General features: G+C 39.3%; 1 protein-coding gene across 1 annotated transcript in view; it reads right to left on the reverse strand.

Moving 5' to 3' along the window:
* gramd1ba (GRAM domain containing 1Ba) overlaps positions 1–22,445 on the reverse strand; it is a 103,398-nt gene that overhangs the window by 79,445 nt on the left and 1,508 nt on the right. Inside the window, exon 2 of the mRNA XM_036595292.1 lies at positions 15,264–15,341. Within this exon, the coding sequence (XP_036451185.1) occupies positions 15,264–15,341 (78 nt within the window). The remainder of the gene's footprint in view (positions 1–15,263; positions 15,342–22,445) is intronic.

Genomic DNA, 22,445 nt, shown 5'->3' on the forward strand with positions numbered 1-22,445 from the left:
GGACGTTGTTGGCTGGATATTTTTGGTTGGTGGACTATTCTCAGTCCAGCAGTGACACTGATGTGTTTAAAAACTCCAGCAGCACTGCTGTGTCTGATCCACTCAGACCAGCGCAACACACACTAACACACCACCACCACGTCAGTGTTGCTGCAATGCTGAGAATGATCCACCACCCAAATAGTACCTGCTCTGTGAGGGTCCATGGGGGTCCTGACCACTGAAGAACAGGGTAACAAAGTATCAGAGAAACAGATGGACTACAGTCTGTAACTGTAGAACTACAAAGTGCACCTATATAGTAAGTGGAGCTGATAAAATGGACAATGAGCGTAGAAACAAGGAGGTGGTCATAATGTTATGTCTGATCAGTGTTTAAATCAGTTCACTGTGGAATTGTATATTCTGGCAGACCATCACCCAGAATTTTCTTCAGTGGTGCGGATAACATGGTACAGATCGATACGTAAAGTCATGTAATTATTTTTTCCCTGCAACAATAGCTACGTTTACATGCAGCCTAATAATCCGTTAATAATTCGACTAACAGCTCAATCAGAATAGACTAGTCCAATTGAGGCCATTTGGAATACAATTTCTATCCGACTGATCGAGGTGGGTAATCCTGTAGATAATCTGTTAAATAGAAGAATAATATCCGTGTAAACGCCTGTATCTGATTACATTCCCTATCGGAAAGTTTAAGTCCGTTCTGATCATGTTCGTCACGTCATAGTGAAAGTTTATACCGTTCAACGTGGCGGAGCAGAAACTGGTCTGCAGAGGAGACGAAGTTTATGCTCTGATCTTTAAAAGACGGCGGTGGGACGGACGTCCAGCTTATGTGTCTCAGAACACGACGTCTTCCTCTTGGCCTGCTTTAACAAGGACATGTGAAGGACCTGACCTCATTTTAAAGCAATTAAAAACACAAGCACTGCTCACTGCTGCTCATCTCACTCTGACTGGACTCACGTGATGTTCGTTGTCATGGTAACGTCTACACTAAGTGGTTCTCTATGCAGTTGTGTAATTTTGAATCAGATTTCTTGTAGTGAGCATGTAAACGGAGATTTTCCATCAGATTGCTGAGTAGAGTGAGCATAAACACCTTAATCTATAATCTGAATGTATTTAATCGGATTGGCAAAAATCTTTGCATGTAAACACAGCCAGTGTACTATAACACATTACAATTTAAGTAAAATAAAATAAATAATGAAATCAATTAACAATGAAATGTGAAATTCTATGAAGCACTGAATCATTTCTTAAGGAATCACAAGTGACTCATTTCAGATTCACCTCGCTGGTCAGCAGTATTACCTGGTTTATAGTAAGATGGGGCTAAAACGGAGCTAAATGTCAACCTGGACCATCGATGCTCACTCAGAACGCCACATAGACACTAACAGGATAATCTGCATGTATTACAAGCCCTGTTTAGAGTGATGTTAATGGCAATACTTTCACAAAAATCAGCAAAAAATGAACGTGTCTAAACGTCCACAGTTTTTTTTCCCATGCGGCTCCTCTGGATTATTCCAGTGGGAAAGTCATTAATCATTCTTGCGAGAGATCAGCTGAACTTTAACAGTGCGACGTAAGCAGTTTCTCTCTGTGTGAGGCAAAGGTTAAGATGATGTTGCTGATTATATCAAAATGAAAGGCCTGGCAAAGCGTGTGAGGTCCATTCTCACCTGTACTTAAGATGATAAAGGAGGAAGAAACAGAGACAGACACACTCACTGAGCACTTCATTAAGCACACCTACCTTGTTTCTACACTCATTGTCCATTTTATCAGCTCCACTGATACTACTTTGTAGTCCTACAGTTACAGATTGTAGCCCGTCAAACTGTTACCAATCATTCTTTTTAAAGCAACCATCTGCCAGAGCCGACAGGATTATGATATCGCCTTGCATCCCTAATTAATTCTGTAATCAGATACTTAAAAAACAGCAAAACAAAAAAAATGTACCAGAAACAGCCTTTCAAAGATTCCAGACAATAATATGCTAGGAAAGTTATTTCATTAAAAAATGTGGCCAAAAAAATGCAGATAAATGTTCATCAGCCTCTGTTTCTCATAAGAGAGCAACATAATTTGAAATATGCATCATCATCATCATATAAACTGCCAACCAATCACTGCTGATTCATCGAGAAGGTCATCTCTGATGAATAATTCTTTTCAATCAAGTAATCGAGTTTAACTGAGTAACTGTGACCGTCCTGGACAACGGTTATTAATCTGCTTATTAAGAAGAGAGCCTGTCTAACAGAGTCATCTGCTAAAAGAGACCAGACTGCCCTCATTACTCCGTGAAAGAAGACAGGATGACCCGGAGTGTCTGCGGAACAGCGGAACATGACATCCCCCATTGAAGCCCCTCAAACTCACGCTGGGAGGAGCTCTGTAGAAGACGGATGAAGCGAGATGAAAGGACAGTGATTCTGACCACCACACCGCAGGACGTCTGCGTACTGGACACTATCAAAGCCCTGTCCGTCTTGGCAAGGCCGCCGGGCAGTTATTTCCAGTCACACACGACCAGGCTCCTATCTGTCTGAATGGGGAGGGATCTAAGACCTCGAAACTGAAGGTCAAATCACTGTTTGAAGAACAGATTTAGAACTACTGGTTAAATCAGACAAAAACCTCAAATAGTTTGTAGCATTTTGCTAAATACTGCACAAAAACATGTTTTTCAGATTAGTGTAGTGTAGATCTCAACATTCCCCACTCGCAGTGTAACCAGCAAGCTGATTGGCTCTTTTTCTTAAAGAGCAGGACTTTCCATATAAACAGGCGCCATGTCGAGCTTTATGAGTGTTCCCATTCATATAGCAACCACTGACCATCTCTGACATGATCTTCACAGAAGCTGCAGGTTCAGTGTATCCCTCAGTGCTAATGTAGCTAATGCAATGGAAGCTTATAGCTCACCAATTAGCACTGCGTAATAAAACAATTGCATATTCGCCTCAAACCAATATCTTAAAGCATCTTAAATATGAGCCTGGGTTCGATTCCCCGGCCGGGTGACCAGGGTTCTATCTATGTGGAGTTTGCATGTTCTCCCCATGTCTGTGTGGGTTTCCTCCCACAGTCCAAAGACATGCAGTCAGGCCAGTTAGAAATGCTAAATTGCCCCTATGGGTGAATCTGCGTGTCTGCCCTGTGATGGACTGGCGACCTGTCCAGGGTGTTTCCTGCCTTCCGCCTGGCAAACACTGGGATAGGTTCCAGCACCTTCCGGGACCCAGATGATTGCATGCAATGATTTAGGCATGCAGTTAGCATAATGCCAAATGGTGGGGTATAAGCTTTACTTGTTAGCTACGTTAGCCTTGCAGCTCCAGTGCAAAAATGAAGAAGTAAACTTCAGACATCAAACAAGTCTTGGCTGATTGGCTACATTTTGTCTAAGGGCAAAACACATTGTGTACATTTGACTTTTGGCCAAACTGGCGCTTTAAAGTGGAGTGTGTTGGCTCTAAATCAAGGGTATTTACATCTACAGTGCTGTGCGAAAGTCTCAGCCACTCACTGTTTATCTTGGCAGTAAGAGTGATTTTGCCAGTAAACACAATACATAACATTAAAATAAATGCAAATCTGATAAAGATCCCATCTCATGGAAAAATGCCTTACTTTTTTAAAACAAGAGTCTGACGTAGTATGTATGCATCGTTAAAGTACTAAAAAGTACCATTCAAACCCAAGTCCATACGAAAACTATGCTGCATGATGCCATAAAAAACAATGGATTTACATACATCCTCCCAATGAGCCTACAGCACTTTAGCCCCGCCCACTCAAGCTGAAGTTATAAGGAGTGTTTTAGGGCTGCACAAGACAGGGCAGCCAATCAGAACAGAGGTCATTTACATGTTGTCGCTGTTCAAAGAAAAACAAGTATCTCCAAAATAGTAACTTTACAGGAGAAGGCAGAAACACTCTTAACTTTCAATGTAAGTCAATGTAAAAAGATTTTATTGTAAGTGATTTTGGAGCATTTCTATTGGTCCATCCATCATGAAATGTTCACATAATGTAAAGGACAGCTGGTGTGCTGAAATAATATAGAAAAATAAAAATTTGACGGCGATGATATATCAGTCTTAAAGACACAGAGGACTTTTATTTTGTTTATTTGTATTCATTCTAACATCAGTGTTTTTTTAAGACATAAATGCTCATTTCTTTACATCCACTCTTAAAAAGATGGTTCTTCAAGGGTTCTTTAGCAAAGAAAATGGTTCTATAAGGAACCCATTGCAAGGTTACAAGGTTCTTTGCAGAGTTCTTTAGACTGCACTGCAGATGGTTCTATATAGAACCAATTTCAAAAGTGTTCTTTATAGCACCCAAAAGGTTTCTTCTATTGTTACAACGTCAAGCTTGAAACAAAAGAAGAACCCTTTTTGGTGCTATATAGAACACTTTTCAAAATGGTTCTGTATAGAACCATCTACAGCACATTCTCCATCAATCTGAAGAACCCTTTCATGATGCAAAGAACCTTTTAATCATGCAAAGCGTTCTTTAAGTGTTCATGACTCTTTATAGAACCATCTTTTTTAAGAGTGCATGTTGTAGATGACACAGCCCCCCCCCCGTTTCAGGGACCATAAGTAATTGGACAAATGAACACAATCATAAATAATTATTCATTTGAAGACATCAGTTCCTGTTTTGCAGAGCTTACTGTCTTCAGTCTCGTCTTCAGTGAATAAAAGCTCACTGGGGCTCATGCCGAGCGACTGAATCGGCCAGTCATGCACAATTTGGCCGTGATGAACTCATTTAATTTGACCGTCACCGTTTCATTTTCAAATCCAATTTCAAATGTGCTGCAGTGCAGGGCTGAATCTCTCCGTCCAATTAATTATGGTCTGCGATGAGAGTGTGTGTGTTGTACATGCAATTAGCAGTAATTTAGTACGATTTATCACTACTGTCATGTGAAAATCACTCTGGTTGGTATGGCGGTCCCTCACTGCCTCCTCCATTTTCTGATGAATCAGCACTTTTCCAAGCTGTTCACACAGCAGGGGGCCATGTATCTGTGACCTCGCACCCACAGTGGTCTTAATAAATGAAGTTCTTTCCCACCAAAATATTCTATAGGGCTGTTATTTTACTCCAGCAAACGCAGAGTTTATGAAGCAATAATACAGATATACTCACGCACACTGCGGCTGCAGCACAGCATATTTTGCGCGGTGTGTTCTCACACACTATATGGCCAAAAGTATGTGGACACCTCTCTAAATTTTGGCTAACATTTGTTTGAATTCAAGCACACAGCCTCTAGACAAACACTGGCTCAAGCAGGATGAGTGGTACTGAAAAGCTCAGTGATTTTAAATGTGGCACTGTCATAGGGTGCCACCTCTGCCACAAGTCAGTTAGTGAAATTTCTGCCCTGCTAGATCTGCCCCAGCCAACTGTAAGTGCTACTACTGTGGAATACAAACATCTTCGAGCAACAGCAGCTTAGCCACAAAGCGGTAGACCACGTAAACTCAGCACAGTGTGTAAAAATCACTCCCTACAGAGCTCCAAACTGCCTCTGGAAGCAACATCAGCACAAGAACTGAACATCAACAGCTTCATAATTAGGTTTCCATGTGTCGGCTGAAGCGGTGTAAAGGTCGACACCACTGGACTCTGGAGCAGTGGAAACGTTCTCTGGATGGACAATTCTGGGTTTGTCACATGCCAAGGGGATCCCTGACCTCAACCCATCTTTGAAACATAAAAATTTAATAAGCTGGTGTTTAATTTTGACATGTAAATATATATTTTACATGTTTTGTTTACTTTTATATAGACATCGCACATTTTTTTTTATTCATCGTATGTCGAAAATTGCTTGTGCCAGTTGTCCTTTCAACAAGCACTGCTGTCCTTAAAAACATGTTTTGGGAATTACCAAAAATTAGTAAATCCAAAAATAAATGTTAAATTAAAGCATTTCTTCTATAATTCTGTATCAAAATGTATCATGACGCAAAAATGTCAACACACATTGTATCGTGAAATTTGCGCATCGTTACACCCCCTACCTACCACTTTATAAAATATACACCTCCTATATATAAGCTTCCTCCGTTGGTGGATGCACTGTGATCATTTCTGAACGAAAGCTTATCGCTATGGTAACGGTTATTAATTATTTATTTAATCAGAATAACAATGAAACACAGCTGATGTGACTTACATTCCCATTTGTGCTCAAAATAGGAGTTTGGGAGACAAACTAATTAAAATCCTTTTTTGGATGAGCTTTGCTAGATCATAAAATACATACAACAGCACTGAGAAATCACAGTTACTATTAGGTAATATGGACTAAATTCTTATCACAATATGCTTTTCCTTATAGATTAATATTGACAATCACTGCTAATTATTATATGCATTAAGTCTAAACAGTATTTTGAACTCACAATTTTTGCCACAATCTTGTTCCAAAACACTTTCCTCAAACTTACGACCTTTTTCAGCTCACTAGTTAACTCTGCTAACCTTCCAGCTGGTTTATGCTGTTGCAAGTGAATGGCTAGACTTCTTCTTACTCGTCTACCGAATAAAAGGAGCACAACGCCCCCTGGTGTATCAGAGCAGCAACAGTTAACTCAAGTATTTGCTGCTAATGCTAGACTGAGAAACCAAACTGCATAAGAATTGTATCAAAAATATCTCAAATGCTGTCACCAATACCTGTGATTTTGATAATCGCTGCTATTTTTATCGCCCAGCCCACAGCGCTGGTATTAAGACTCCCCAGATCAGTTCCTGTTTTCTCCAAATTAAAACTGGTACACGTAAAACAAGTCTGTGGTCATCATTTAAAGACAGTTAGCAGGCTTCGTTAAGCTGAGGCAGCTCCATAGCTCTTATGAACACACACACACACATGCACACATCACCCACATCCCAATGGATCTTAAATATATTGATGCAGTCACGAGTGGCTTGCGGAAAGTGAGGGCTGTCAGGCTGGCTGTTGCCTCAAGTTCCCCAGAACCAGCATTACTTATTCATCCCTGAGCTGCAGCCACGGGCCAGTGTCAGATTCTTCAGCCAGCCACCATCCGACTGTCCAGCCTTTAATCAGCTGCTGCTGGGTCTCTGATGGCCATTATGGGGGCCAAAACCCCCTAACAACAAAATCTGACATGGCTGAGCTTATGTCATTTTTGACATGTTCTTGTGCAATCTGATGTAAATAAAGATAAAATAAACACAGCTGTATATTCGTAAAGATGATGTGTCAAGCCAGAGACCGCCCTTCATTTATTTAATTTCCAGTCAAAAAAGCCCTTAAGTACAAGTTATTAATTTTTCAGAAGGTATTTTTGAGGAGATTAGATATGTCATCGTTAATAAACGATTAAAAGCTACAGAGAAATCTGGACCTGGAAGACCTGGTAGACACCAAAACTGCCCCCATCAGATAAACAGCACTTAAAGCTTTCATCTGTGAGAGAGAGGAGAAAATCAAGCTGCTTCAGATCTGAAAACATCCACAGGTGTTTCTGTCCATCCTTCCACTGTGAGAAGGCGACTCAGCGCTGTGGGTCTGAAAGGATGTGTAGCTGTTCAAGAAGAACCTCACTGAGAAAAGGAGACGGACACATCAAACAAAGAAGCTGAACGATAGAGTGACCACCCCAGAGTCCAGACCTCAACATCACTGAATGTGTTTGATTACTTCAGAAAATCATCAACCAGCTTCTAAGACTGAACTTTGGAGGTGTGTCTGCAGATTCTTTGAGAAACTGAAAGTGAGTCTCCTGAGTAATGAAGCTGTAATGAAGGTAAAGAGTGACACAGGAAATACTGAAAATATATATATATATTATAGTTTCTTTTCTGCTTTCAGCTTTTTCCTTACGTACCGTATACATACGTACGTTCAAGGAAACTGCAAAGTAAATACAAAAGCAGACATGCAAATGCAGAAATACTGCAAAGCCAACGAGACCATCACATCTTTTCATCCATTTGTTATGAAAATGAAAAAGATTCCTGTTCTAAGCATCGTTTATATGAACAAGACTCAAGAATACTGTGACAGTCTTACACTGAACGACAAGCAAGAGTCTGTAAACTTAGACTGTAGTTTAGTAAGATACTGAACTCATTTGGAGATTATCGTCATCATCATCATCATCATCATCATCATCATCATCATCATCATCTTGTAACTCTGTTTTTTTGTTGTTTTAGTTGCTGCCGTCCTCATTGTGTCAAGTTCTATTTACAGATGTTAAGAAAGTCAGAAAACTTTCCCTAAAAAGTTCTGTGCGTTTGTGTCTGGATTTAAAGATAATGAACATTTAAACAGACCACAAATCCAGTCTCTTCCTCTCAGAGAGCCCGAGGGGACAGAGGTTTACTCACTGATCTCTGCGGAAGTGTAGCCTCTTCCTGAGAGTGGACACTCGGGGGTGACAGCCCAGTTTGACGGGTGAGGTGCAGGACAGCCCCCCCAGCGCCCGGCTCTGGACCATGATGCCCCGCTCTCAGACTTCTACACTCCGGACACGCCGGACACACAGCGCACACTGGAGCTTCTCATCACTGCACCTGCCTCCCTCCCTCTCTCCCTCCCTCTCTCCCTCCCTCTCTGCTGGACTGCGCTGACCTACTTCCTGTTCCTGCACTGTGTCTCGGTGTTCCACCTGCGCTCTGCCTGCTGTCTCCACTAACAACCCACCAGAGGAACAAACTCACACTGAGAGAGAGTCAGCTAATTAATGAGCAGAGAGAGAGAGAGAGAGAGAGAGAGAGAGAGAGACATACACACACACACACACACACACACATATAGAAATATATATATAAGAAGAGAGAGGGGTGGACAGTAAAATGGAGGAAACACAAACAACAATACAGAGAGAGAGAGAAAAAGAGAGAGCGAGAGAGATAGAGAATAACAAAAAATAACAAAAAAACCAATAAAGAAAATGACAGAAAAGTGAGCGCTAACAAATGAAAGAAAGAAAAAAAAACAAACAAAAAAGTTTGAAAGAAATAAGTAAGAAAAAAGAAAAAGAAAGAAAGAAAGAAAGAAAGAAAGAAAGAAAGAAAGAAGTTAAATCAAAAGTTTGATTGAAAGAAAAAAAATATGAAGCTTGATCAAAACAAACAAAGAAAGAAAGACAAAAATGAAGAATAAATAAAGAAAGAGTGAAAAAGAAAAGGAAAGAAGAAACAAAAGAGAGAAAGAGATGAATGATACAAAGAACAATGAAATGAAGACAAAAGAAAAAGAAAGACAGAAAGTGAAACAAAAGAAAGAAAGAAAGAAAGAAAGAAAGAAAGAAAGAAAAGAGAAGTCCGACTAAAAGAAAGAACAAAACTGAAAAAAATAAATAAAGAAAGAGTGAAAGAGAAAAGGAACAAAAAAAACAAAACAGAAAGAGATAAAAGAATGATAGACAGAAAGAGCAAAGACAGGAAAGACAAAAAAGGGATAAACAAGTGAAAGAAAGAAAAAACAAAAGAAAGAGGAAGATAGGAGAGAAAAAGAACAAGGAAGATAGAAAACAAAAGAAAGAAAGAAAGAAAGAAAGAAAACAAACAAACAAACAAACAAACAAGTTTGATCAGAAGAACAGAAAGAAAATGAAAGAATGAATAAAGAAAGAGTGAAAGAGAAAGGAAAAGAAAAAGACAAAAGAGAGAAAGAGATGAACGAATGATAGACAAAAAGAATGAAGAAAAGAAGACAGAAAGGAAAAAGAGAGTGAAAGAGTAAAAGAAAAATGAAAGATGAAGAGAGGAGAGAGAGAGAGAGAGCAAGGAACACAGAAAAGAAAAACAACAGAAAGAAAGAAAGAAAGAAAGAAAGAAAGAAAGAAAGAAAAAGAAAGAAAGAAAGGATAAACTGGTTAATAATAGTAGTAAACTTTATTAGGTGTATGGGAGGTTAATGAGAGCTGATAATAAAGCAGACAGTGAAGCTGATGGTTCTGAATGTCCATCAGCTACAGTGAACGTTACATCATCATCACAGCGCTGAAGCAGCTCACTGTGTGTCTCGCTGTGGACTCTGAGACTTAAAGACGTCCAGCACACTTTACAACTTCCCTCTCGTCCTCCTTTAATGAGCGCAAACCAGGAGCAGCCCAGAGTCTCAGAGAGGTCCTCCTGTAACAAAGCCCGAGACTGAACAAGCACAGAGTGGAACCGGCCCACCTGGACCACGCAGAATGTCTTCAACAAGAACACAGAACGCAGCAGAAAACCCGAACTGGAGAACATTTCCATAGAAAACCTGCTGATGTCAACATTCGCAGCACCTGCTTCTGCTCTTCAGTGAAACAGATTTTACGAGGTCGAGCGCTAAATGATAAAGAGAAGGTCAAAGAGAACAAACACCATCCCAACCAGGAGAGACAGAGGATCTGATTCTGTGATGAGGATGATGAAGATGAAGACCAAGACTAAGAGAAAACAAACAACCTTTAGAAGGTGTAGTTACGGCCAGCGATAATAACAGAGCGCCGTGATTTTATATGAATTATTTCTGACTCGTAGTTCATTCTGACTTTCAACCCACATCGCAGTTGTGTTTGTAAGTAGAAGAGAAGATATTTTGGTAACACTCTATGAATGTCACATTTGTAAGCATCTATAAACACATTTATAACATGTTATAATGCCTTCATACGGCATTATAAACATGATTATAAACATTCATAAAAATGAATTACACTGAATTACACTTTATGGCCATGTTTATTATACATTATGAATTGTTAATATAATGCATTATAAATAGCGTTAATAACATGTTATACTGTCAGTGCCAAAGAAGTCAGTCCCAGCTTGGAGAGCGTAAAGTAAAGACAAATACCAAGCTAACGGTGGTGAACATTACCTTTCCCACATTGGGTAAAACACTGATGGCAGCTCTAGTTTAAACTCTGACATTTGAAGCCTGTAATGTGCTTTACTGTGAATGTTTTAGTGTTTCAGTAAATCCTTCAGTAAATACTTCAACTTGAAGCCTCACTCTTAACACTGGAGGAGGCTTTAGTACAGTACGCTTCACTTTACTTAGAGCGGACAAATACGACTTATGAGCTCTTATAATTTGTTATGATCAGTGCTTATAATGTATTATGTTAACAATTCATAATGCATAATAAGCATAGCTATAACGTGTAATGCATTTTAATAAATATTTATAGCCATGTTTATAATGCCTTATGAATGCATTATAACGTTATGAATGTGTTTATAGATGCTTACCAAGGTGACATTCATAGAAAGTGTTACCGATATTTTATTATGACTTAAAATTAATAAAGTTTTAAGTATGCAGTATGCAAAAAAGTTAGAAGTGCAAATTTGAACTTGTAGAAAAACAGCAGATAAATAGAACATAAAGTAAATTAATTATGTAATTAAAACGTATAGTAAAAAGATTAACTCTAAGTCTGAGTGGTGCTGAAAAAAATTTCATTTCACAATATTTGCCCAATATATCACAGTATCAGATGATATTTAAGTTAGCATCAATAAAATTGATGAACTTCTGCCTCCTCTATGCTAAAGGAGTGTCTTATAAACCATACATAGCCTGATGGTTTGATCGGTTGCCCTGTTTTGTTCCATTTCTTTTTCTCTGAATTACACCAAAGCGAAATTTTGGCCACCAAATATTTCCATCTGAAAGAGAAAAAGCCTGAACATTTTGACCAAAAAAAAAAAAAACCCAAAAAGATATGCAGACTACAAAACAACAGGGGCAGAAGGGAAGGTTCCCTGCTAGCACGTCAATGTTTAAGAAGTGAAAAATTTACTCCCCCATACCATCAAGAATGCTGGCTTTTGAAACCTACATTGATAACAAGCCAGATGGTCTCTCTCCTTTTCAGCCTGGAGGACATGGCGTCCATGAGTTTTAAAACTGTGATTTGTCGGACCACAGGAAGCTTTTGACTCTTCATCTCAGTCCATCTTAAATTAGCTCAGGCCCAGAGAAGGCGGCAGTGTTTCTGGATCCTGTTTATATATGTTTTTTTCTTTGCATGGTAGAGTTTTGACTTGCATTCGTGGATGCAGTGATGAACTGCGTTCACAGACAGTGATTTTCAGCGGTGTTTCTGAGCCCATTCAGTGATTTCCACTACAAAATCATGTCTGTTTTTAATGCAGTGCTGCCTGAAGGCCCAAAGATCACAGCCAGACAATATTGGTTTTCGGCCTTGTCCCTTGCATACAGAGATTTCTCTGGATTCTCTGGATCTTTTAATGATATTATGCACCATAGATGATGAAGTTTTCTGCTATTTTACATTGAGAAACCTTATTCTTGAATTGATGCACTATTTGCCTGCACAGTCTTTCCCAGAAAGGTGAATCCATCATTATCTTTACTTCTGAACGACTCAGCCTCTCTTCAGTGCTCTTTTAATGCCCAATCATGTTACTGACCCATTGACAGTAAACCTAATTAATTGTAAGATGTTCCACCGGATGTTTTTATTTCATTGTACAACTTCACCAGACTTTTGTTGGTTTTTTTTTTAAATGTGTTGCCCAGCATCAAGTTCAAAATGGTCATTTTTTTTTTTCAAAAAACAAAACAATTTCTCAATTTTAACATTTGATATGTTGTCTTTGTACTATTTCAATTAAATACAGGGTATAAAAGATTTGCACATCATTGCATTCTTTTTTCGTTTTTATTTGGGGCAATATATCACGGATATAATGCTCATTATCCATCAAATACTTTGCTAAAAATATTCCTTGAAGTTGAAAAGCAATACCACAGTGTCAATATCATGGTATACCGATATAGACAATACATATCGTCCAGCCCTGCTAAGGGTTCAGCCCATCTAAAGCATTTTAGACTCATCCTTGTCCATGGCTAGCGTCACTGCCACTGACCTGGCGAGACAAACAAAGCTGCCTTTCATAGCTTCACGTAAAAGCCCAAAAATCGCCTCATGTGTTTTTTTTTAAAACGTGACTGAAGCACAAAGTACTCCTCATTGTTTTGGCTCCACAGCTTTCTGCAAATGTTATTCAGACAAGCGAGTTCATGCCCTCCAGGCAGAATCTGGACTAACAAGCATATTAGAAGCAGGAACACTTCCATTATCTGGGATATAACAGAAAATTAAGTTGTCAACACCGGTCAATAAGAAACAGTGCAGTAATAAAAACAGATATACAGAGCTCAGTTGTACCATACCAGATGTTGGGGGTCCAGTATACAGTATATTGTCTACAATATAATAAAACAACATATCTTTACAATATTAATTTTAAAGTATCTTTAAAAAAGCCCAGAAGTGTAAAAAGTCCCCAACACATGTTTGGCATGTTTTTGCTTATTCACTACAAAGAGGATGTGGTGGGTAGAGTGGCCTAGACAAGGGTTTTCCCCACCCTGGTTCTGGAGGCCCGCGCCCTGCACATTTAGAGCTTTTCCTGCTTTAAAGGAGCCACTTTAACTCAACAATATGCTCTCAATGATTAGTTGGATCAGGTGTGTTGGGAGCAGGGAGAACACTAAGAAGTGCAGGACAGTGGGCCTCCAGAACCAGTGTTCAGAAAAACTGCCCTAGACCCATACTCAGGTAAAAACATTGCTATTACTGTGAAGTAAAGACTGAAGCAGAAAGAAAGGATAACTTAATTAGAGTCAGGGCAAAAAACTACTTTGTGACTGTGCAGATCTTCGTACATCCAGCATCCATCAGTTTATGAAGTGTGTTGGGCTCTATTCTTCTGTTTAAGGTGTCATTTTTGATCTGAAATGAGATCAGTGTGAAAGAAGAGGAGAGAGCTTAATAAAACTACTTCAATAAGTACTGCAACACATACAGGAGCAGTCACTTCACTAGGCTCTGATAAACCACTGCCCTCTAGTGGACACGCCAAGCAACAGCAACAATATCACTAGACCAACACTTTCTCTCTAAGACACTGCATTGCTATTCACCTTGCACTACACTTTGTTGCTATTTGGCACCACACAAATATATATGCGATTATAGAGTTAAAGGAGCAGTTCAGTCATAAATGCTAATGATGCTAACAGTGTATGAAAGCAAATAGTAAATGGTGCTTTGCTACTAAGTGGCAGCAAGCGTCCATTCACTGATAGCATGTCTGATGCAGCTATTATTTTAGAATAATGTGCCAAATCATATTATAGATGTTCCAAATTTTCCTCTTTTTTCAAATAAAAGGTTTGGTATCGTGTGTTTCAAATGTACCACTCAGTGTCCAGGACAGTCCATCCGTGTCCCACGTTTTTCTAGTATTTTGGTTTTTCCCCTGAGGTCCGCTTTTGACCACCTTTCCAAAGCAACCTTTGCAACCTCTCCTATCTCTTGAAATTAAACAGGCTGTTTTTGTTACTGTGCCTTTAAGACTGTTATATTTGCTGCTGTCATTTTTAATTTTTTTAAAAATTTGAAAATACCTGTTGTCCTTTACATTGTGTGTAAATTTCATGATAAATGGATCAAAAGAAACGGCCCAAAATGACTTGGACAAAAAGTTCCATTCACTTACATTAAAAGTAGCGTACGTTTTTCCTTCTCGTGTGAAGTTACCATGCAGTCCAGACTGAAACACACCTTATATCATTCAAAACAGGCTGTTTGTGTAGTTTGTGTAGATTTCTATACACGAAATGTGTGGACGGGGTGTGGACAGAGGCGAGGGACGGTGGGGGGTTGATGGTATGTTTTTAAACCTTAACAATGTTTATTAGGAGGTGTGACGATACACACATTTCATGATACGATGCGCAGTGTCGTTTTTGTATCACGATACGAGAATTTGAGAAATCCTCAAAAGAAATACTAACAGAACTTAACAGGGACAACTGACACGTTTTCTTAGAATATATAAAATAAATTAAAAAAAAAGAATATAGACTAAATATAATGTCAATATCAATAATTAATAATGTCAATAATGAACTGAGCTTTACATGTTCGTTTACAATCTGTAATCTACAACAAATTTCTGTGAGGGAGCTTTGAGAGGTGGACATCTGGTTCCTATCATCACCACTGTAAACGATTCTGACTCTAGAACAGAGCATTTCACACTTAACCATTTAATTATGTTGAATTTTTTTCAAAAAAATCGGTGGAGTTCCCCTTTGAAACTTTTACTTACAAGCCAACAGCCAAACGGACTGAAATCATATCATGTCAAAAGCTCAGATCAACTTTCACAGTAAAGGCAGTACCTACCTCTCCTCGCGGATGTTAGGGGTCAGGTAGCGCGTGGTGTCCTCCTCATGGCTGCTCTGTATGCTGCTCTGCTGACTGCTGTAACACAGAAAGCACAGAGAGCAGGGGTCAGCACTTGTGAGCACCTAACACACGTCTCATTTCTGCTGTGCGGGCATGCAGCAGAGCGTAGCTTTAAAGATGTGTCTGCTGCGTGTTCGGAGCATGCTGGCAGCAGATATCAGCTCACATCTTTCAGAACTGCCTTGAAACCTCACAACAGATCTCACAAGGTTGCCCAATACTTCACACTAACGCTCAGCAGGCCAAGAGGAATGGAGAAGCCTCACGTTTATCTCAGTGCATCTGTCTGTATGAGCCTGTATGCACCAGTTCATTCAGCAGATGCAGCAAATTTAAGTGACAGTTTGTCAGGAAGGCAGATTTGCCCAAATTCCCCCACTTTATTCCAGATATAAGCATTTAGCCAGGACATGTTTGGAGTCTGAAGTTTGCTTCTTTGCTTCTCTACAAGGCTAATGTAGCTAACAAGAAATGGTTAAGATGTAAACAACGTCATTCAGAGTGGTTTGGTGTGATATAGACTCCCTAGTAGAGAAATGCACGTAGTCATAATTGCTCACAGTGGTGGTGGTGGGAACCAGATGTCTGAAGAGTTAAAGGGGAATTACCCCAAGTCATTCAGAGTAGTTTGATGTGTTTGTTGTTTGCTGATGTTATTTACTATCCAAACCCACCGGTGAACCTACATGTTTCTTCCGGGTTTTATATGTAATGTTAATGATGGCAAAATAGTAATAAATCTGAAAAAATAAGTTCTGTTTAGGGACTTTTTTGCTTATTTAAGCTAAAACCTTACCATAAAACAATGTGTTAAGACTTCAGACAGTGTATATCTAACCATTTCATGTAATAACTTTCTGTGAGGGAGCTTTTAGAGGCAGTAAACACTTCAGACGTCCGGTTGTTGACAATTGTGAACACCTGTGAACAATTCTGACTCTGCAAGTTCCTCTGGAACGGAGCTTTTCACATCAAACCACTCTGAACGACTTTGTTTAACCATTTAATTGTGCCGAAATTTGAAAAATAGGTGGAGTTCCCCTTTTAAACGCCTCGAAAATGTCCTTCAGAGAAAGTTATTATATGAAATGGTTATAATGCTCCGCCTGATGCCTGAGACATTGTTTACAGTAGTTTTGAAAGAGCTTTTGTCTTAAAATGCATCTTGTTATGAACCCATTCTTGACGAAGACGTACATGTATGGTGCTGTAAAGCAAAACAGGCCCGAAATACACTTTTCTTTTTCAGATCTACTCTATTTCACCATAATCCACATTACATACAGAACTCAAAAGATGTGCAGATTCATTGGGTGGCTTTGGATAGTAAACAGAATGGCTATATTTATGTTTTAGACATTGCATCACCTGGTTCCTTTTGCCACCATTGTAAAATAGGGGTGCAACGATTATTCGACTTACTCGACTAAAATTGACGACCAGATTAGTTGACAACTAATTTAATAGTCGATTAGCTGGTGAAGTCATTGCGCATGTTTTTTTTTGCGCTCACTAGGAATGTTTTGACATTACCGCTTACTGGAGAGTTAACCAAAGCGCGATGGCAACCTCAAGAGCAAGAAGTGTAGGAGCGTCTCACGCTAAACTCCGAAAAAACGTTGTCGGTTGTGCTATTTGTGCAATAGAACACAGAGGGAGTGTGTTATCGCAAAACAAAACACACGACCTCGAGTGTTCTATCGCTTTTATACAACAGTTAAATAAATAAAGTAATAAATTAATAAACTGGGCTGTGAACGCGGCGTCCAGTATGTTTTAATGTTCGCAGCTCCTTCAGCCAAATTAGAGTTCCTTAACAAGCAGCTTGTTGCTACATCAAAGTAACAAACTCCGCTCAATCGCAGCAAAGCCTGCTGTAAGCCTCACCTTTCGAATTACAGACTGAGCCATAAAACTGCCGCAATATCAAGTTTAGCTCAGTTTTGTCAGTTTTTGCCAGATCAGTATTAATGTTGTTTTGTTCCAGCCAGTCTGTAAAGCATCTTACAGCCCATTTCGTTTGGCGAATGGTGTCGGGTTCATTTCTGGCTGATTCCAGGTTGTTTAGCTGTTCTTCTGTCACAGCTGCCGACTGAAAAGCTGCTCAGTGCTGATGACAGTTTGGGAACTGTCAAAGTTGTTGCTTAGCAACAGCGTCTCAGCGGAGTGATACAGTGTTTGTGAAAAAACGTGATGTTATGGTGAAATAACAGCACAGTTAGAGCGCTTCAATCAATCGGTTTGCGTGGCCGGAACTAACTGCTGGATGAAGATAGTTATAGGAGGCAGTTCTCTGCAAACATACAGTGGAGCCGGACGAAGGGTTACTGTTGAAATGGAATGTTTACACAAAATCCTTCAAATTTAACTGTTCACGGAGAACAAGTTTGCCAGAAAGTTATTTGGTAATTGAGCGATTAATAATCCGAATAATCGATCATTCGTTTCAATAATTGATAGATTATTTGACTATCAAAACAGTCGTTTGTTGCAACCCTATGGTAAAAAAATCAGGATTGGTAAGTTTCTCTACAATGAACCAATTCACACCAAACCATTTTGAATGATATTAAATACGAGAGGGCTTTTTTGACACCTATACGCCACTTGACAACGACTTCCTGCCATCTGCTAGCATCTATGTTAAGTCTGACTTCCTGGCAGATCGATATTTAAAGTAAAATGGTAAAATAAATGGATTTTTAACAGAGCTATCGCTTTAAAATGAGCCCAAAATAAGGTATAAAATGTAGAGTGACTTCATTCCGAGTCAGAGTTGGTGGTCGTCTGCAAATCACTCTGGAAGAAGTCATAAAAGTTTAAAAGTCTGCAACAAATCAAAGTGCCAAAGTGGGACAAAACATGCTGGCAAAGCCCACAGTGAAACCTGCCTTCCTTTCAAGTCTTCAGTACGAGGCTATGGAACAAAACCAACATATGGCTCATGCGCATCAAAGAAAAGGAACTCATATTTCCCCACATTATGTGGAACTGTGATGTTAAAGGGAAGTTGACACAGGTGATAAAAATACCATACACCTTCCATTACACCACCACATTAATGGGAACTCTAATGCAGTAAAAGAGGATTTAAAATCTATTTTAAACAATAAAGTATTCAGACCTTACAAAGATGATGTGATGATCTACGTAAACCGATGGCAGCAATGAAGGCAGTACTACGCTAAATATATACAAAGTCATCAATTATAGGGCACTTTCTATTGGTTAGACAGGTCAGAGCAGGAGTCGGCAACTCAAACGTTAAGAACAGCCATTTTGTCCTTTCACCAAAAATTAAATGACCTTTATGTCCATTTAATTTAAGTAATGTTTGACCATCTTGGCTGTAAATATGTCTCAGTATGTACTAATGTACTAGTGTAGACCAAAAAATATAACATAAACAAAGACCGACTTTGCTCTGTTTTAAGCTTTAGCTCAGCTAAAGCTGCTTTTCTCGAATCTCCAGCAGGAAACTTTTCCTTAAAAGTAGAACAGTTTCTTGTAAAATGTCTCTCAACGTTCGACTTTTTACGAGACTGAAGTCGCTTCTCATTCGTCAGCTTCTTGTTCGAATTTTCTAGTTCTACCTTAAATGTTGCAGCAGTTACATTCTGCCGCCTGAGGCACCATTTAAGGTGGAACGTGGCTTTTTAGTGTTTGACAGTTTCTCGTTGCAGATTAAACGTATCAGGAAACCAGCTGGAGTGATTATAAATGCAAATAAGTCCATTCATTTCCAAATTATCGATGTTCATCTTAAATCTCTCTCTTTGCCGTTATGTTAGTTACTAGCTAGGCGAGACTGTTGTCTGTGTTGCTATGGTGACCAGCAGTCTGCCCTGATCTTCAGGGTTAAAGGGTGAATTATCAGTTCTACATTAACTCCAGAGTTTAAGACCGTTTATTGTTAAACTGTGTTGAACGATCAGCAGAGCTTTATTTTACTGTAAAGGATTTTAACCTACAAATCTAATTCTGCTGTGGAGCCGCAACAGGGCAGTAAAAGAGCCGCATGTGGTCGACCCCTGGGTGAGAGGTGAGAAATAATACTTTGAAATTCCTTGAAAATTTCTTGAAAGTTGAAAGATTTAGATTTTTCACAAGTTTAATTTTTAAATAAAAAAATAACAACTTCACAAAAAAAAAATGCTGTCCCACGTTTTCATGTCGCTACGGTTTTAGTCCATAGGCAGAGCCATATCATAGGCACGCCCCTGCATTTCAGAGCAGCAGGTCAGACTGCATCCCTGTCCACATGGTGAGCAGTTACATCCCATTGTTTTGAAGTTAATGTGTCTGAAAATCTGTTTGCAACCTTAAGAATTGTCACTACCAAAACACATTTTCCTCTTTTTCTGCATTTTAATGACAAATATTATGATTTGATTTGTACAAAAGTGCTCAAATCAGTGTTTGCTACTCATGTACTGACTGGTGTTTTTTTAGTTCTGCTCAAAATGAGCTAAAATGATCACTACCGAAACATCTGGGAAAGTTTCAGTAGTGTTATGATTGCTCTGCTGTGACAGAATGGAATGTTTAATCGTTTATTTGAATAGAATAAACATAAATAAGGTATAGGGTCACTCAAAGCATTTTAGTCTAAAGTCCAAGTCAGTTTCAATTCTGACTTTGAACCAGTTCAGTAGAATGATCCATAGTCAAACCAGCCTGGCCTGTGCAGTAGGGAAGCGTTTCAAACTGTTAGACAGCAAGCTTCATGGGAGCAATCGAAACCTTCACAATCAATGTAAAACATCTGCGACCGACATTAAGGGCACCAAAGGGACCCATATTGGATTTCGGGATCAGTACTTAAAGCTTGTTGTTTTATTTTTAAAACGAAGGCTCCTCAGAAGGCAGTGGGCTGATGAATATTTAATAGCGCCCCTGTAAAGCCCTGTGGCTGCAGTGTGCAACCTCCTCTTGCTATAAATGTCACCACAGGGACATCAGTCCCCAGAGAGCAAACAGGCCCAGGCTCACGTGGGCCTTTCACAGCCCAAGCACGGCATGAGGAATCTTGGGTTAGAAATGTGGCTGCAAAATATGTCCTCACAATATTGGCCTCTGCTCTACTGATATTGCAAAAGGCTGCAATATGCAAAGGAGGAAATAACAGATCATGTGAATTCCTACATTCTCCAAAACGTCTACACAACACTCAGGGGAACATCTCAGATGTTCCAAATGACACGGCTGAATCAAGGCATTCATGTGATTAGACCATCATATATCTTGGGTTGAAGCTTATCTTCCATTAAGGACGTCTTCACAGTTGGCAGCTTTGGTTCAACGATTGCTTTATTAGTGCAGTTTGTTAGAATAAATGTGAATGCTATTCAAACCCTGGTGTGCAGCGGACCAGAACCCCCTGAGGAGGTTGGTTTGGTTTTAAAATATGACCATACAGCGCGCCCAGGGCAATTATATGGACCAAAATTATATGGTGAACTCTTAGTGGGTGTTATGGCCAAAAATGTATAATTAAAATGATATAATTACAATTTCTGATGGTATATATTACTTTTTTGGAACCAGATCATTACAGATACTTAAGTAAAGCTAATTTTACAGATTAATGGTGGTGTATTATTCTGGGATGTCCTTGCACCTTGAGCCATATTTAACAACTGAAGTAAATCTAAAATACTTACACTGTGCAAAACAGTAAAAACAGCAATGAACAATAAATAAACAGATGTCAGGTGCTGCTTTTCTAACCGTATCGAGGTTAAGACGAGCTGGGTGTTTGCTGAGCCCAGCAAAATCGGTGCTAAATATTGTTGTACGTCTGAATTTCTGAAATCATTCATGTCAAACATGTGCCTCTTACATTCAAGCTTTACATTGATCGTCAGGCGAGGCTCAAATTTGTTAAATAATACAGTAATTCATGCTGCTGATATTAGTTGAGATGCTGCGAAGCCTGTTGGCTTGCTGTGAGGACCAGGCCCTGAGACCACAGTATTGCCTGAAGCAGCTGGACGAGCGAGAGGCACTGTAGGCGGGGTGCGCAGAAAGCTGGCTGGTCTTCATGCTAGGCTTGGGGCTATCTTAACCCCAAGAGACTGGCTTTTGTTTCCAGTGTCTTTTCCTTCTTTAAACTCATTAACTCATTACATTCTGATTGGTCCTTCAAATACAAAACCTCAGACTGCAACTTAGGAGATCAGACACTTGTACTGTTTGTACGGTGTGTTATCTGCGCTTATTTGTGACATATAAAGGTAATGACAAAATGAATACCTTAAGAAGAATTTCAACCGGTATACTGCACGAACCGGTGTATATCGGCCACTACTAGAGCGAACCGTCGTCTCCTCTCTACATACCTTCTTATCTACCTGGAACCAATTAATTGTTGATGCTGTTTTGGCTCGAGTAAGTGCGTTCTATCATCTCTTCATGAGCTCAGAATTCGAAAATATAAAATATATAGTTCTGGATTCAAACATGACCGAAGCACGACTGAAGCCTCTATAAAATACTCCATATATACACACACACACACCTGACTGCACACAACAATAACACAGAGGTGTAACGATTCACAAGATTCATAATTCGATTTGATATGATGAGGTGGTGTCATGATTCGATACATTTTTCGACATAGCAAAAATATGGTGTGTCTAATTATTGAGTGCCAGTTCATCAGAGCATTCTACAAACATTAAAGTAAAAGGTTTGAAACAAAAGCTGTGCTTTATATTGTCCCAATCTAGTGCTCTAGACACAAGATAATCTGTTAGCTCCAAGCTAACACACTAGCCACAAGCTAAACTGCTAGTCACAATACTAGTGAATGATACTGTACAATACAGTTACAGTACTATGTTGTACTGTTACATCCCTGCAATTATATGATGTATTAATTCGCCACATTTCACTATAAAAGCAAGCATGGCTGTTTTACTGCTTAACATGGTGGGAAAACACAAAATCTACATGTCCTGTTAGACTTCTGTCTAAATGGTTCTACATACAACCATAAACACTCAAAGAACCCTTTGCATGATTAAAGGGTTCTTTGCATCATGAAATGGCTTTTTAGATTGATGGAAAATAGGCATGAATGTGCTACAGATGGTTCTATACAGAACCTTTTTG

This window comes from Colossoma macropomum, unplaced genomic scaffold, assembly GCF_904425465.1.
Source record: "Colossoma macropomum unplaced genomic scaffold, Colossoma_macropomum, whole genome shotgun sequence".
In the NCBI taxonomy this organism is placed as follows: Eukaryota; Metazoa; Chordata; class Actinopteri; order Characiformes; family Serrasalmidae; genus Colossoma; species Colossoma macropomum.